This window comes from Bos javanicus, chromosome 6 (genome assembly GCF_032452875.1).
Source record: "Bos javanicus breed banteng chromosome 6, ARS-OSU_banteng_1.0, whole genome shotgun sequence".
NCBI classification, from domain to species: domain Eukaryota; kingdom Metazoa; phylum Chordata; class Mammalia; order Artiodactyla; family Bovidae; genus Bos; species Bos javanicus.
Window position 1 is genome coordinate 26,464,095 of NC_083873.1, and position 18,978 is coordinate 26,483,072.

The 18,978-nt window shown below is 36.4% G+C and overlaps 1 protein-coding gene across 7 annotated transcripts in view; it reads right to left on the bottom strand.

The window, feature by feature from the left end:
- Positions 1-18,978, bottom strand: part of RAP1GDS1 (Rap1 GTPase-GDP dissociation stimulator 1) — a 148,626-nt gene that overhangs the window by 20,245 nt on the left and 109,403 nt on the right. For all 7 annotated transcript variants that reach the window (XM_061419601.1, XM_061419597.1, XM_061419598.1 and 4 more), the window contains 2 exons: positions 16,562-16,690; positions 11,365-11,490 (listed from right to left, as the gene is read on the bottom strand). In XM_061419601.1, coding sequence (XP_061275585.1) covers positions 11,365-11,490; positions 16,562-16,690 — 255 coding nt within the window. The remainder of the gene's footprint in view (positions 1-11,364; positions 11,491-16,561; positions 16,691-18,978) is intronic.

Genomic DNA, 18,978 nt, shown 5'->3' on the forward strand with positions numbered 1-18,978 from the left:
TGAAATACTACAAGGAAGATTACAGGTCGTTCTCTGGCATAAAACTACCTGAAGGTCGCAATGAAAATTTCCTATTTGGCCAAACCACCAAATGAGATGAAAAATAAATTTCTCCTATAAGATCTAAGGAAGGCAGAAAACATAACATGTGCTAAGGTTAAACTATGAGATCTTTCTTCTCACAGTTTAACTGTAATCACATATATATATGGGATGCTTAAAATGCCTTATTAAAAAGGATTAGCAAGGCATGCTGCCAAAGAAGACAGCCTAGCACACTTTTACAGTACCATTCTGCCCAAGGACATCTACTTATATCACTACCATTTATGTATCATGGTTTATATATATATGCATGCGTATATCTGTATGAATGTATATTTAAAAATCTTTTCTAAGTGGTGGAAAAATCCCACAAATTCAACAAAGTGCATAAATATATGTTATGCTTAAGTGTGAAAGTTGCTCAGCTATGTCTGACTCTTTGTGACCCCATGGACTATACAGTCCACGGAATTCTCTAGGCCAGAATACTGGAGTGGGTAGCCTTTCCCTTCTCCAGGGGATCTTCCCAACCCAGGGATCAAACCCAGGTCTCCCACATTGCAGGTGGATTCTTCACCAACTGAGCCACAAGGGAAGCCCAAGAATACTGGAGTGGGTAGCCTATCCCTTCTGCAGCGGATCTTTCCAACCCAGGAATCGAACCAGGGTCTTCTTCTGCATTGCAGGTGGATTCTTACCAACTGAGCTATCAAGGAAGTCCTTACGTTACACTTGATCAACTATTATTATTAAATACATTAAATAACCACAGAACTATCACCTAAATCAATAAATCCATTACCAAGAACCTGAGAAACCCCTGTGACTTTTTCCTGTCACATATCCATCCCTTTCAAATCCCTACCCTGATTTTTAAAGGTAACCATATCCATACATATCCATACTTATCCATACTTTTACAGTTTCACCAAATAATCATTCCTAAAAAACTATAGCTTAATTTTAGCTTTTTTTTAAACTTCACATAAATGGAATCATATATTTTTCAGTGCTGGCTTTTTAATATGTTTATAGGGCTCATCTACACTATTGCCCGTAGGGCAATCCAAGATGGGCGGGTCATGGTGGAGAGATCTGACAGAATGTGGTCCACTGGAGAAAGGAACGGCAAACCACTTCAGTATTCTTGCCTTGAGGACCCCATGAACAGTATGAAAAGGCAAAATGATAGGATACTGAAAGAGAAACTCCCCAGGTCAGTAGGTGCCCAATATGCTACTAGAGATCAGTGGAGAAATAACTCCAGAAAGAATGAAGGGATGGAGCCAAAGCAAAAAGAATACCCAGCTGCGGATGTGACTGGTGATGGTCTGATGCTGTAAAGAGCAATATTGCATAGGAACCTGGAATGTCAGGTTCATGAATCAAGGCAAATTGGAAGTGGTCAAACAAGAGATGGCAAGAGTGAATGTCGATATTCTAGGAATCAGCGAACTGAAATGGACTGGAATGGGTGAATTTAACTCAGATGACCATTATATCTACTACTGCGGGCAAGAATCCCTTAGAAGAAATGGAGTAGCCACCATGGTCAACAAAAGAGTCCGAAATGCAGTACTTGGATGCAATCTCAAAAACGACAAAATGATCTCTGTTCGTTTCCAAAGCAAACCATTCAATATCGCAGTGATCCAAGTCTATGCCCCAACCAGTAATGCTGAAGAAGCTGAAATTGAACGGTTCTATGAAGACCTACAAGACCTTTTAGAACTAACACCCAAAAAAGATGTCCTTTTCATTATAGGGGACTGGAATGCAAAAGTAGGAGTCAAGAAACACCTGGAGTAATAGGCAAATTTGGCCTTGGAATACGGAATGAAGCAGGGCAAAGACTAATAGAGTTTTGCCAGGAAAATGCACTGGTCATAACAAACACCCTCTTCCAACAACACAAGATAAGACTCTATACATGGACATCACCAGATGGTCAACTCCAAAATCAGATTGATTATATTCTTTGCAGCCAAAGATGGAGAAGCTCTATACCATCAGCAAAAACAAGACCAGGAGCTGACTGTGGCTCAGACCATGAACTCCTTATTGCCAAATTCAGACTTAAATTGAAGAGAGTAGGGAAAACCACTAGACCATTCAGGTACGACCTAAGTCAAATCCCTTATGATTATACAGTGGAAGTGAGAAATAGATTTAAGGGCCTAGATCTGATAGATAGAGTGCCTGATGAACTATGGAATGAGGTTCGTGACATTGTACAGGAGACAGGGATCAAGACCATCCCCATGGAAAAGAAATGCAAAAAAGCAAAATGGCTGTCTGGGGAGGTCTTACAAATAGCTGTGAAAAGAAGAGAAGCAAAAAGCAAAGGAGAAAAGGAAAGATATAAACATCTGAATGCAGAGTTCCAAAGAATAGCAAGAAGAGATAAGAAAGCCTTCTTCAGCGATCAATGCAAAGAAATAGAGGAAAACAACAGAATGGCAAAGACTAGGGATCTCTTCAAGAAAATCAGAGATACCAAAGGAACATTTCATGCAAACATGGGCTCGATAAAGGACAGAAATGGTATGGACCTAACAGAAGCAGAAGATATTAAGAAGAGATGGCAAGAATACACAGAAGAACTGTACAAAAAAGAGCTTCACGACCCAGATAATCATGATGGTGTGATCACTGGCCTAGAGCCAGACATCCTGGAGTGTGAAGTCAAGTGGGCCTTAGAAAGCATCACTACGAACAAAGCTAGTGGAGGTGATGGAATTCCAGTTGAGCTATTTGAAATCCTGAAAGATGATGCTGTGAAAGTGCTGCACTCAATCTGCCAGCAAATTTGGAAAACTCAGCAGTAGCCACAGGACTAGAAAAGGTCAGTTTTCATTCCAATCCCAAAGGAAGGCAATGCCAAAGAATGCTCAAAATACCACACAATTGCATTCATCTCACACGCTAGTAAAGTAATGGCTCAAAATTCTCCAAGCCAGGCTTCAGCAATATGTGAACCGTGAACTTTCAAATGTTCAAGCTGGTTTTAGAAAAGGCAGAGGAACCAGAGATCAAACTGCCAACACCGCTGGATCATGGAAAAAGCAAAAGAGTTCCAGAAAAACATTTATTTCTGCTTTATTGACTATGCCAAAGCCTTTGACTGTGTGGATCCCAATAAACTGTGGAAAATTCTGAAAGAGATGGGAATACCAGACCACCTGATCTGCCTCTTGAGAAATCTGTATGCAGGTCAGGAAGCAACAGTTAGAACTGGACATGGAACAACAGACTGGTTCCAATATACAGCCTTGATGTACTCCTTTTCAGGAACAAATAGGAAAAGGAGTACGTCAAGGCTGTATATTGTCACCCTGTTTATTTAACTTATATACAGACTACATCATGAGAAACGCTAGGCTGGAAGAAGCACAAGCTGGAATCAAGATTGCCGGGAGAAATATCAATAACCTCAGATATGCAGATGACACCACCCTTATGGCAGAAAGTGAAGAGGAACTAAAGAGCCTCTTGATGAAAGTGAAAGTGGAGAGTGAAAAAGTTGGCTTAAAGCTCAACATTCAGAAAACGAAGATCATGGCATCCGGTCCCATCACTTCACGGGAAATAGATGGGGAAACAGTGGAAACAGTGTCAGACTTTATTTTTCTGGGCTCCAAAATCACTACAGATGGTGACTGCAGCCATGAAATTAATAGACGCTTACTCCTTGGAAGGAAAGTTATGACCAACCTAGATAGCATATTCAAAAGCAGAGACATTACTTTGCCAATAAAGGTCCGTCTAGTCAAGGCTATGGTTTTTTCTGTGGTCATGTATGGATGTGAGAGTTGGACTGTGAAGAAGGCTGAGCACCGAAGAATTGATGCTTTTGAACTGTGGTGTTGGAGAAGACTCTTGAGAGTCCCTTGGACTGCAAGGAGATCCAACCAGTCCATTCTGAAGGAGATCAGTCCTGGGTGTTCTTTGGAAGGAATGATGCTAAAGCTGAAACTCCAGTACTTTGGCCACCTCATGCGAAAAGTTGACTCATTGGAAAAGACTCTGATGCTGGGAGGGATTGGGGGCAGGAGGAGAAGGGGACGACAGAGGATGAGATGGCTGGATGGCATCACTGACTCGATGGGGGTGAGTCTCAGTGAACTCTGGGAGTTGGTGATGGACAGGGAGGCCTGGTGTGCTGCGATTCATGGGATCGCAAAAAGTCTGACATGACTGAGCCACTGATCTGATCTGATCTCATCTTCATTCCTTTCTGTAACTGTGTATTTTTCCATAATATGGATATTCCATGTTATTCTACTGTTAGTGGATGCAAGTTGTTTCAATATTTCATTATTATAAACAATGCTGTTATGGACATTCCCGGAATGGCTCCTGGTGTACACGAACACGTTTCTGGGTATACACCTAACAGCAGAATTTCTGGATCACTGGGAACACGCATCTCTAACTCCATAGATACTGTTCTCCAAATTGTACCAATTTATAGTCCCATCAGCATTTAATGAGTTTCCACTGTTCCACACTTCGTCAACACTTGGTAATACCATTTTTCCCAGTGAGTACAGAGTGGTATTTTATTGTGGTTTTATATTGCATTCCCTAATTTTTAATGAGTTGAGCATATTTTCATGTGTTCGTTAGCTACTTGGATTTTATCTTTTGTCAAGGGCTTTCTTAAATCATTTGCACATTTTCAACACTGAATTTTCTACATGTTTCTTAATGATTTGGGCGTGTTTTTCTACATTTTGTACACATCTGCCCTCTGCTGGTTACATGTGTTGTAAATATCAGCTCATCTACTGTCATGCTTTTCTCAAATGTTTATTTTTAAAATAACCAAATTTATCATTTTTTCCTTTTAGTTAAGCTTTTTGTGACATAAGAAAATTTTCTGTATGCAAGCCTGTGATGATATTCTCCTATCTCATGTTTTAAGACAAACTTTCTTATTTCAACTTTTACGTTCAATAATGTATCTGAAATGAATTTTTAAAATAGTAAAAAGTGGGATTGTATGTGTGTCTCCAATTGTATTTTGTACATTTCTAGCACCATTTAACAGAGAAGGCAATGGCACCCCACTTCAGTACTTTTGCCTGGAAAATCCCATGGACAGAGGAGCCTGGAAGGATGCAGTCCATGGGGTTGCTAAGAGTCGGACATGACTGAGCGACTTCACTTTCACTTCTAACTTTCATGCATTGGAGAAGGAAATGGCAACCCACTCCAGTGTTCTTACCTGGAGAATCCCAGGGACGGGGGAGCCTGGTGGGCTGACGTCTATGGGGTCGCACAGGGTCGGACACAACTGAAGCGACTTAGCAGCACCATTTATTTAACAAACTGTCCTTTCCATATAGCTCCATAGTGGTACCTTTTTTTCTTAGTAAAACAGACATCTACTAATGCATCCGTTTGTTTCTGGGTTATCCTGTTCCACCGGTCTTCCTGTCCATCTTTGAAATAATACTACATTGCCTTTTAAATATAATAGAGTTTAACTTGTTTCATTCTGATTGTTATGAAGTAAACAATATTTTATTGTTATGAAGTAAAACCAGTTCTGCTCACTTGATCTCCTTCACATTATCTTGACTATTCCTGGTCTTTGGGATTTTGATGAGAACTGCAGTTAAGTCTTCAGATCAGTATGGGGCGATATAACATCATTACAGAATACATATAGCTTTCTGTTTATTTAGATCTTAGTTTCTCTTAATGATTTTCTACACTTTTCTGCCAGAGATCTTAGACATCTTTTATTAATCTATTCTGAAGTACTTCTCTCTTTTTTTTTAAAGCCACTCAGCTTGCAGGATCTTAGCTCCCAGACCAGGGATCAAATTCAGGGCCCCCAGCAGTGAAAGCACAGAGTCCTAATCATTGGAATACCAAGGAATTCCCTTAAATATTTTGTTTTTTATACTATAGTAAACAATGTATTTTTAAAATGTATTTTCTGTTTTTGCTGGTATGTAAAAATACAATGCTTTGGGTTTTCAGATGTTTTTCTTTGTTTTGGCTAGCAAACCAAATTCTAATTTTCAAGATTAACCTATTCTTTTGTATTCTGGATGTAATCATATCATCTATGAAAAATGATAGCTTATTTCCTTCCAATATCTTTTCTTTCCTTTTTACTCTATAGCACTGGATAGTTTCTACAATACAATAAGAAATAAAAATGGGGATGATCCTTCTCATTCCCAACTTTAGAAGGAATGCTTTTTGTTTTACCACTGAGTGTGATGTTTTCTATAGAATTCGGGTTATATATTCTCTTCACTCTCTTCTAGTAACGGTTTCTGAAGTTTTTAAAAACCATATACGGATGCTTAATCTTATGAAATGATTTTTCTGGATGATAAGATCATACAATTGCACTCATCTCACACACTAGTAAAGTAATGCTCAAAATTCTCCAAGCCAGGCTTCAACAATACATGAACTGTGAACTTCCAGATGTTCAAGCTGGTTTTAGAAAAGGCAGAGGAACCAGAGATCAAATTGCCACCATCTGCTGGATCATCAAAAAAGCAAGAAAGTTCAAGAAAATATCTATTTCTGCTTTATTGACTATGCCAAAGTCTTTGACTGTGTGGATCCCAATAAACTGTGGAAAATTCTGAAAGAGATGGGAATACCAGACCACTTGACCTGCCTCTTGAGAAATCTGTATGCAGGTCAGGAAGCAACAGTTAGAACTGGACATGGAACAAAAGACTGGTTCTAAATAGGAAAAGGAGTACGCCAAGGCTGTATGTTGTCACCCTGCTTATTTAACTTTTATGCAGAGTACATCATGAGAACTGCTGGTCTGGAAGAAGCACAAGCTAGAATCAAGATTGCTGGGAGAAATATCAATAACCTCAGATATGCAGATGACACCACCCTTACAGCAGAAAGTGAAGAGGAACTCAAAAGCCTCTTGATGAAAGTGAAAGAGGAGAGTGAAAAAGTTGGCTTAAAGCTCAACATTCAGAAAATGAAGATCATGGCATCTGGTCCCATCACTTCATTGCAAATAGATGGGGAAAAAGTGGCAGACTTTATTTTTTGGGGCTCCAAAATCACTGTAGATGGTGATTGCAGCCATGAAATTAAAAGACGCTTACTCCTTGGAAGGAAGGTTATGACCAACCTAGACAGCGTATTAAAAAGCAAAGACATTACTTTGCCAACAAAGGTCCGTCTAGTCAAGGCTATGTACAGATGTGAGAGTTGAACTATAAAGAAAGCTGAGTGTTGAAGAATTGATGCTTTTAAACTGTAGTATTGGATAAGACTTGAGAGTCCCTTGAACTGCAAGGAGATCCAACCAGTCCATCCTAAAGGAGATCAGTCCTGAATATTCACTGGAAGGACTGATGTTGAAGCTGAAACTCTAATACTTTGGCCACCTGATGCGAAGAGCTGACTTATGTGAAAAGACCCTAATGCGGGGAAAGATTGAAGATGAGAGGAGAAGGGGATGACAGAGGATGAGATGGTTGGATGGTATCACCGACTCAATGGACATGAGTTTGGGTAAACTCCGGGAGTTGGTGATGGACAGGGGGACCTGGTGTGCTGCAATCCATGGTGTCACAAAGCCAGACACGACTGAGCAACTGAACTGAAGATCATATGATTTTCCTATTAAGTTTTAATGTGATTAAATATATGATTGCATTTGGAATAATAAACTACATTTCCAGAATAAATCCAATTTAGTATGATGATTTTTAAATATATTATTGGAAATTGTTTGCTAAAAGTTTATGGGAATTTGGATCTGTGTTCATGGTGAGACTGGCCTTTAATTTTTATTCTACTATGGTTTTTGATGGTATTTTATTAGCTTCACAAAATACATTAGTGAGTATATTTGCGTTTCCTATTCCTTGAAAGAATTTAAGGTAAGATTACTCGACTTTTCTATTCTTGTGTCATCCATACTTGAAAATGTATGGGCATCAAATTTTTATAACATTCTTCTAGTATCTGTAATATCTGTAGTGAGATCTATTTTCTTGATTCTGGTTATTTGTACCTTCCCTCTTTTTTTTTCCTGATTAATCTTACTAGGGATTTACCAATTCTATGACATCTTTTCAGACTCAACATTGGCCAGTATATGCTTATATTGTGTTACATATTTTCTAGCTCCTTAATTTCAGTTCTTTGTGTTTCCTTCCTTCTACTTTCTCTGGGTTTCATTTATGTTTTTCTTCACTAATTCCTGAGATTAAAACTGAGCTTATTGATTTTGGCTTTTTTCATTTTCCATTATATACTTTTAAGCAAAAAAAAAAGATCGCTTTAAGTATGGCTTTACATGCATCATAAAAGATTTGAGATAGTGTTTTCATTCTAATTTTTCATTATTAGGGGGAAAAAAAAACTCTGACATACTCTAAAATGGCAATCCTTTGTTAAAATTTTTTCCATGAGAAGTATACACATTTTAAATGTTTCATATGTACTTGCAAGGGTTCTGAAGCAAGGTGCAGGGTTCCAAGTATGTCCATTAAATCAATTTTCATAATCATGTTGTCCACATTTTCTATACTATTATTTTTTAGAAGTCTATTTGCCCTATGATATTTGTGGATATGTAGTTGTCCTCATAGTTCTGAATACTTTTGCTTTTAATCTTTTGGGATAATATGTATTTATATAGCTTCCAAGTGAACTGGATCTTTCATCATGATAACGTCACCTTTATCTCTAGCAAGTTTTTTTAACAGTAATGTCTATTTTACCTGATAGTACTGATAATATGACTATCTCAGCCTTTTTCAACTTTGAATGGTGTCTTTTTTCAGTCTTTTAAATCTCCCCATACTTAAGAAGTATTGCTTGTTTAGTTGGTTTTTAAAAATTCAGTTAACAGTTGGTCATAATTTTAACTAAAGCATTTAGGGCACATACATTTAATGTAATTACCAAAATACTGTGTCATAAATCTAGTATATTTTTTCATCCCTATTTTTACCTCCTGTTCCATGTTCCCTTTGCTCTCTGTTCTTCTGTTAGTTGATGCTGTATTTAAAAAAATTATTTCCATAAACCTTTCCATTAGTTGCATTTGGTTTTAAAAATTATTCTAGTTCACCTTAAAATTTGGAATCATTAATCAGAATCTAATAGTAGTTTCTTCCAGATAATACAAGTGTCTTGGAACTCTTCACTTTTATGTCCCTCCAGATTTATACACTCATTTTGTGGTTCAGTTCAGTTGCTCAGTCGTGTCTGACTCTTTGCGTCCCTGTCCATCACCAATTCCCAGAGCTTGCTCAAACTCTTGCTCAAACTTAATGTCCATTAAGTCGGTGATGCCATCCAACCATCTCATCCTCTGTCGTCCCCTTCTCCTCCTGCCTCCTCCATTTTGTGGTATATAAAATATATATACATATATATATATACACACACACTTTAAATTTCACAATGAATTATTTTTAATCTTTTGTATATTCAACATTCATGAGATTTACATACATATTTACTGCTTTTTTTTTTTTTTTTGCTTCTTTTTCCTCCCCTGCACCTATAACCTTCTTTCTGGACTCAGTTTACTTTTTTGGGGGGAATCATTTTCCTTTTGGAGAAGGCAGTGGCACCCCACTCCAGTACTGTTGCCTGGAAAATCCCATGGATGGAGGAGCCTGGTAGGCTGCAGTCCATGGGGTTGCTAAGAGTCAGACACAACTGAGCGACTTCACTTTCACTTTTCACTTTGCTGCATTGGAGAAGGAAATGGCAACCCACTCCAGTGTTCTTGCCTGGAGAATCCCAGGGATGGCGGAGCCTGGTGGGCTGCCGTCTATGGGGTCCCACAGAGTCAGACATGACTGAAGTGACTTAGCAGAAGCAGCAGCATTTTCCTTTTATCTACAAAAATCCTTTATAATTTCCTTTTAGTGAGAGTATGTTGGTGGTGAACTTTCACAGCTTCTAATCTGAAAACATCTTCATTTGCTTTCAGTTCTGATAGGTAGTTACGCTGGGATTAGAATTTTAGGTTGTATTTATTTTCTTTCAGCACACAGAACATGTCTGTCATCTGGCTTTCTTTGCGACTGTCAAGAAGTTAGCGGTCAAACTTTTGCCTCTTTTAAGGTAATCTATTTTTCTCCTGGCTAATTTTAAAATTCTGTCCTTATATATATATATATTTTCAATTTCAATATGACATATCTAAATGCATATTTCTTTGAATGTTTTAAAATTATTGGGGTTCTTAAATCCTTGATATCTTTCATAATTTTTGACAAGTGCTCTGCCAAAATCTCTTCAAACTTCTACCTTTCCATCTCCCTTCTTTCTGGGACTCCAAAAAATGTATATGAGTCCCTTTCCCTCTTATTCTCTTTTATGTATATTGGTCCTTTTCTTTCTCTGGATTTCATTCTGGATTTCCTTCTATTCTGTCTTCCAGTTCACTGGTTCTCTAATTTAACTATATTTAATCTGCCATCAAACTCATCTATTAGGTTAATTTTTGTTGTATTTCTCAATTCAGGAATTTCCAATTATTTCCTTTTCAAATCAGCTATTCTGCTTTTTATAGTTTCTAGTTTCTATCTAAAATTTTCAACTTTGTTTTTAACTCTTTGAACATAATAAGCACACCTGTTTTGAGTCAATGTCTAATAATTCCAGTATCTGGATATTTGTTGCCTGTTCTTTGTGCTGATTCTTGCTTACAATGTCTTGTCTCCTCACGTCCTCTCTGATTATGTGCTAGACAATGTATTTGAAAAATTATTATGGGATGGTTTGTTTCCTCTGGTTCCCTCTTATTCCTAGAGTGTATCCCTTAAGATTTTTTGCCTAACTGGTATAAAGACTACTTTATACATTGATGTGGTATACTTCACACTGTCCCTGACATGCCTCTTTTAAAGGCCCTCCTCATTCCCTCTTGCCTCTTCACCGCCTCCAACCTCTCACGCTAGAGCCTCATCCTCAGTGTCCACACCGTTGGTAGGCTGGGTGCTCCAACTTTTATGGCCTTTGCCCTGCAAGGGTATGTAAGTGGAGTAGAGCCTCTCAGCTGCATTTTCCAGACTGGCATAAGAACCAGTTATGGTTTTGTAACCTACAGAACCACTTTTCCCAAGATTTTAAAATCAAAGAAATTTGGAAAATAGTTTTGGCCAATATATGTATACTTATGAGATAGATAAAGTGGCTGAAGTTAGAGATATCCGAAATAAAACTTGTATCACATCATTAATAAAAGAAAGGAATTTGAGTTAAATAGCTGGCAATTAAATAATATTAGAAAAAATGGAAAAAGCCTACATGATCAGAAATTAAGAGGTGCATTTATTTTCTCACCATTTTCTGCCAATGGAGCAAGAACTTCAAAAACCATTTCCCTCTTATCATGTTCTATTTGTTTCTTGAAGAGTTTCACCAGCTCTTCAGCAATGTTTGTGCTGGCAAACTGTTCTTTACTTGACTCTGTAAAAAATAAGAGGAAAATTTAAAGTAAAAAAACAAAATTAAGCACAGAAATTTTTTTCTATTACTTTCAATGCTTGGTCATTTTGTATCATTACTGATAAATGCACTCTTCAAATACAGAAACAGTCCTTTTTTTTTTTTTTAATGCCTCTGTAGAGGAAAAATGTCTAAAGCTTTAAGATGTTCTGACCCAATTATATTCAAGGCTATAAAAAAAATGTTTGCTAGCATAACATATAGGTAACCATAGCAATGGTAAAATTACTGTTATAAATTCATAGTTTCAAGGCTTTTAGCCAAAGAAGAAAAATTACTCATAACAGATTGCATTTCACATGGCTGAATTAAAGGTGACTTGTCTTTATACCATTAGAGTGGTATACTTTCACACTGTCCCTGACATGCCTTCTTTCTTGTCTCTTCACCACCTCTGACCTTTCACTCTAGAGCCTCATCCTCAGCATTTAAATATGCTCTAATATTTCTCACAAAAAAAGCAATATTAAAACCAAATACCATCCCTTTACTCCACTTTCATGAAGCTACCATCCAGTCTGTTGAATTTCACAAACAAGTGTCTTGACAGCACTGCCTACATGCACTGTCTCTACTTCCTCAACTCACAGGCATACCTAAACCCACCTCAGACCAGTTTTGGCCCGCCTCTACATTCTGCAGTCTCCTTCGCGTGCTCCTCCTTTCCACCAGACCTGTATAAATTCAAGTTCCTTAAGACTTCATCTTCGGCTTCCTTACCTTGATCCTTACTCTCACCCCAAGCAATCTAATTTTTTTCCAAAGCATAAAAATACCACATATATGTTGATGCTTATACAATCATATCTCTAGCCCTCTTCTTAACTCCAGGCTATTTAAATGGCCATTTGACATCTCCATTTGAGTATCTTTCTAGCATTCAAACACCATGCCTAATGTAGACTTTTGATATTCTGATATCTCTGTTCTTTCTCCAGACTTCCTTAATTTAGTGAATAAACATGCCACCTACCCACCTGCCACACAGGCAGAAACCTGGGGGTCTCTGCTCACTTGTTCTCACTCAGTGTATCCAAAGAATAACCAAAATCTATCAATCTACCTCCAAAATACAACCAGAATCCATTCTGTTTCCTTTCTGATTCTCAGTTCTTTTGCTGCGTCAGATATCCTATCAATTTATCTAAAAGTTTCTCTCAGAGAATCAACCAATCTAGTTGAGACTGCTTGCTCTCCATGTTGGCTGGGCACACCGACATTCTGGAATTTCTTTTTCATCATCTTGATGGATACCTTCTTCTCCTTCCTGTATTAGATACTCTATTATCTATGTTCATTCACATTCAGGTTTTTAGTTTCATTGGAGGCATCCACCAGCAGCTTTCTGAGAAAGGTAAAGTACAGTTTGAAGAAGATAAATATTTAGAGATTTTAACTGTCTGAAATGTTCCTTCCCACCTAAAATGTACATCTGTAATTTAAATTCCTTCCTTACCTCATTCAATTATGTCCTCATACGAGCAATTATTATAACTTACAATTACATGCTTATTTATAAGCTTATTTATAGAAATAAGTTTCCACATCACCTACTAAAATCTAAGCTGCCTGAGAGCATGACTACCACGAACACAGTATACAGTGTGGTGCCTAGTACAGAGCAAGTGTTCAAAAGAAATGTGTTGATTTTGAATGTTGGAAAAAACAAGTAAACAAATGCAAGAGTTACATTCTATTCTCTCGTTTCTGGTAAATCTCTGCCAATATCAAATAAAAAATATTACAAATTCAACTTTAAAAGAAAATGGAGAACAAATATTTATATTGCTTAAAAGTTTTGATTTACTCTACTGTTACCCTGCTTTTGGCACATGTACCAGATCTATGCCAAAATGATGAGACTCCACTCCAAGACTTCTAAGATTCCTTAGTGCTACAAAAAAAGAGCAAGGGTGGAGTGTCTTTTCTAATAAGCTACCTAAACCCTCAGAAATCAAATTTTACAAACATAACACCTTACCCTAAAAAGTTAGTTTGATTTAAACAGGAATGATTTAACTCCTCAACATTTGTGGTTGCTCTTCTGTTTCTCACAATTCTTCAAATAAACGAAACATAAAATCATAGATGAAACAGACATCATTTATCTAGTTATGTACTCTTAACTCTTTTTTAAAAAGTTGTAGCACTTTTTTCCAATCCATAGTTTGTTTTTCCACTTATTAAACTGAAACCAAATCACCGTTAAGTAATTCAGTCCATTTGCCAGCACAGGGAACAATGCACCATGATTAATACAGGAATTCGCGAAGAAAACCTGATCATATCCTGTAGGTGGATACAGAGAAAAGACAGCATGATCTGTGATTTGGACATTATATTTGATTTAAATGCCACAGATCCTTAACAGACTTTCAGCAAGAAGGATTTTTTCCTAAAGGTTTATTTTTTAAAGTTTTTTTTTTTTTTTAATGTGGACCATTTTTTAAAAAGTCTCTATTGAATTTGTTACAATACTACTCCTGTTTTGTTTTTTTGGCTGAGGCATGAGGGGTCTCAGCTTCCCAGCCAGGAACTAAGCCTGCACCCTCTGCGTCAGAAGGTGAAGTCTTAACTATTGGACAGCCAGGGAAGTCCCCCCTTAAGCGTTTATTTTTTAACAAAATTATATACGAATTTAAAGAGTTAATTCTAATACTTATATTACCAGCAGAATCCAGTCTCCCTTTCCCATTTCTTCTTCAAAAACAAGCACATAAAGCTCTTTTAGCTAATTCACTGGTATTTACCTACAAATCTTTAAATAACATTTTGTATTGACAATTTTTGCTTTTAGTTTTAGGTATTTTTGATTGACCTTTCACTATGAAAGATGAAGCACTAGCTTTCTCCTTTTCATGTCTCCACAATAACCTACATCTTTACAATGTAATTATACTGTAATTTTGGTTTGAAATAATTAGTGTCTCAATAATATACTGTTTCATTTGGCCTGGGGTTACTTCTATTTCCTTGGAATTAGTTTTTTTTTTCCCATTTAATTAGCTTTCAATGTACTTATTAATTCAACTCCAAACTTTCCATCAGTTGTCTGATTTTTTTCTTAATAAGCACGTTCTCTTTAGGTGCTCAATTAATTTCATCTCGTGTAAGTTTCCCCAATCTGGACTGGCTGCTCTTTGAAAACAGGAAATTTGGGGCTGTCATGTCACTATACTACTAGAAACTTCTATTTTCCTGTTGAATCTCCTGTCTCCTGATTCCTATGTAGTCTTATTATTTATATCCCTTGTTTCATTGGAACATACCTTCCAGAAGCTTCTAGGAAAGATATAAAGGATACCAGTTTTCTGAGATGTTCATGTTTAACACTGTCCCTACTGTTACCTCACACTTGACTTGATGATTTGCATATAGAATTCTATACTGGAAATAATATTTTCTCAAATCTTGAAGGCAACAACATTCCATTTTCTTTTGGTTACCAGTGTTGTTTGATACATCTGATGTCTACTGATTCACAACCTTTTTTCTATGTAACTTTTTTCCTTCCTCTCTCTCTCTCTCTCTCTGGAATTCTATAAAATGTTCCCTTTGTCCCCATTATTCTAAAATTTCACATTGATGTGCCGTGGTCTGGGGACCAAATTTCATCCACTAGGCTGTCATTTGATAAGATTCTTCCAATCTGGAGAAATATTTATTTGAGTTCTGTGACACTTGGGTTTATTCAGCAATTTTTTCCTACTTATCTCTTTCTAAAACTCTTGGACTGATCCTCTATTTTCCATAACCTTGCTTTTTGCTTTACTTCTGTAAATATTTCTCTATTCATTTTATTGTCTTTCATTTCAGCTGTTTTAGCTTTCTTGCTCTGTTCCTTTTTCTTTAAAAATAGCGTCCTGTCATAGTTTTCATGCTTACACTATTTTCCTACTTGAGCATATTAGAGTCCTCCCCCGCCCGCCCCACCCTGCATAGTTTCTACTTCCTCCAAGTTACTTTATTTCATTATTTCCCATGTTAAAGGCGGTCCTCACTTTTCTAATTGTCTGCTACTCATTAAGAACTGAGATTGAAAAACTGATTAGGATCTATGAGTGGCCTCATAAGATTCCCTGTAGATCTGAAGGCTCTGTGTACAAGAACTCCAACATAAGTAGCTTTAAGTCCATATCCTCTCCTTTGAGTCTCTCTACAGAGTAAACACAGTCTTGTGCTTAGATGGGAAGGCCAGTTGAGTGGGAAGGGACAGAAGAAACTCTTGATGCCACTAAATCCTGAGCCTTTTGAAGATACCAAAGAACAAACTGGTTAGTTCTTGGCTTTCCAATTCAGGATTCAAATTTCAAAGTTTTGCTAAGTGAGTTACTGCTTCTTTTCTTTCCAGGTTCTAAAAAGTTTTTGTATTATCCCTTTTGTTTGTTTTCCCTCCCCTTTCCTTAATTGTTTTGCATTAAAAAAAACCCAAAAAACAAAAAAAAACTCTTCACTGTAGTTTTAGTTGGTTTTCAAAAGGGAGTGAAAGTACAGATTTTTATTCTAACATTTCTATCCGCCTCCCAAAATACTAATATTTTAAGCAGACAAGTTTATTTATAAAAGATTGTGAAGCCAAACAAAAAGGGGGAAAATCTCATTCTGTTTAATCTATAATGTTTATAAGCATGCAAACTTTAAAACTGGATTCATCCTATAATTGTGAATACAGAATACAGAATAATATTGTGTGCACATAAACTAGGAATCAAAGACTTAAAAAGGGCTGCACATTACTTTTCTGCCCCCAATCCTAAACTAGACTGCATTCATTTATTTTCTATTTTATCTTTAAGCTATATCTTTAGTGAGCAAAAACACATAAATTTCTTAGCTCCAATTATAAACAATATAATCCTAAAATGTAATAGGATCTACACTTTAGCACTGAAACAATGTATCTGTGACGTTTCAAAAAAAATAAACTAGAAGAATCTAAATGGATTTCCAGGTTAACATCTAAAGAAAAATGTATTCTAAGTATATTAATCAGTTATGAATAATTACATTTTGGTTCATGTCTGGGACTTACCAAGTTCTGCTAAATTGCCAAACGCAACAAGACACATTTCTGTAAGAGCTGCATTTTGGCAGTGGATGCCCAGTAATTTAACTAAGGTAGGAATAACACCCATGTTGATAAGCTGGGCTTGAAGGGAATCTGTTAAAAAACAAACAAACAAACAAGAAAACAAAACACAAAAAAAGTGTTTACGTATTAAATGGACATTAGTAAGAAGAAACCACCTCTTATACTCCCTACGGCAAACACAATACTATTTCATACTATTTTAATTATGGTAAAACAAGGTTAAATCCACTCATAAGTCTTGAAAATGTTTAAGACATTAGTTCAAAGGAATTGAATTTTGAAACTTTTCAGCGGCATTTTCAAAGAAATTTAGAAATGACAATAATTCAAGTAATATGTCACATCACCAGTTTTTTTTTTTAATGGTCTTATACCTTTACTAAGTAGGTTTTAAAATGCATAAACAATTAAACATTACTATTGGTTTTTAAGTTAAAAGGTTAGACAAAGTAACACTTGCATTACAGGAAGACACAGAGTATATGAAAAGCATAAGAAAAAAAGCAACTTTAATAAAGACTAAGAAGATAAAAAGTCTTAGAACCCCTTAAAAATGCTTAATAAAGAATGAAAAATATATAACACATTAAAATTATTATTTATTTGCAGCAGAGTGTTCTTTGATGACTGTTAGGAAGGAAAAGTTTTAACAAGGAAAAAATTTGGTTACATAAAATATTTCTCTTTTCAAAGTTTTATTTAATAATAGTGACAATCATCTTAGGAAAGAAAGGAAGATTTGGCTTGAGAGGTAAAGAGGTCAATGTGGCTTTGTTATCATTGCTTGCCTTCATTTTCTAAGAAACTAATTGATTTTAAAGTTCTTGATAAGCCCCAGATTTTTCACAACAGCTCTTCATGAACACTGATAATAGAATACCTGTAACAGAGTTGAAGGTAAATAAACAAAAATGAAAACCAAAAGTACTACCTCTAAGAATCAGCAGAAAGACACTATGAAGAAAGGCACTCATATGCCTATGCAAAACACTATCACTACTAACACCTGCTTCATCTAGAGGAAAGCTTTCAAAACCTTTTTCTTTTCCTTTTAAAAATTATATGCCATTTTCAAGTTAATAATTTTCTCCATATTTAAGTTATGTATTTTTTTATCTAAAGATAAAAATCTGTTTCTTACAAAACACATTTTCCTCATAGCATGCATCCCTTGATGGAGTTTGTGTATTAATCTCTTTACCACTCTTCAGAGTTCTTAGGCTTCCCTGGTGGCTCAGTGGCAAAGAATCTGCCTGCCAATGCAGGAGATGCCGGTTGGATCCCTGGATTGGGACGATCCCCTGGAGAAGGAAATAGCCCACTCCGGCATTCTTGCCTGGGGAATCCCATTGGCAGAGGAGCCTTGAGGGCTACAGACCACGGAGATGCAAAGAGTCAGACATGACTTAATGACTAAACCATAACAACAACATAGTTCTTAACCTATAGATAAGATGGTTGGGTGACCATCAGAAAGGACATAAAGGTAAGGCTGAGCTGTCTCACATGCCAATTGATTACTTGCCTAGAGGTCTGTGTAGTTAATTTTTCCTGCTTTTAGAGTCAAATATGACGAGATAGCCAACAAGAGGCTTGTCGGCCCTGAAAACTAATGGTAATTATGGATATTATCTGGCTCAGTTGCCTGTGGGATGGGAGGGGGAGTCATCTATACTAGAAAGAGGCTTATTACCAAAATAAGAATAGAAAACAAATCCTGAGACAAATGAAGTTTACACTGAAAGTTCAAATAGTCTAAAACAATTTCAAATTTTGCAGTGGAATTATGAAGTCTTTTCTAAAATGACATATATGTAAAAGAATGTATTCAATTAAATGATTCGTTTTTATGCTTCTGATGCTATTTTTTTCTTACTATACAATTCAGTAATTAATGAATGATTCACAACTCTTACATTATCTTACAGGCAAATCGCCTATTATACCTATAGTATTACATGTATTACAGTATATACCTATATGTTATATTGGCAGAATATTTGTATCTTGGTTATAGTATTTATAAAGATCATGCACCAAGAAGCTTTCCAAGTTAGAGATTATTTTGGTTACTTACCAGTTGACAGAGTGCCTTATTATTGGGTCACCTCTGCAGATCCTTATTCTTTAGCAATATTTTTAACTTTATTTATTCCTTTTGACTACCTCTTCAAATACTGCAGAACTGCTGAATCATTAAATCTCAGGTACGTAAGCGTGAGCACTAGCGCATGCATTGAGTGAGTCAAACTCCACTATATGTCTGCATATATGTAAGCATCACACACCCCCTCAGTACTGTTGGTACAAACTATGAAAATCCAACAGTCCAGGGACATTAGAGGAATAACAAAATA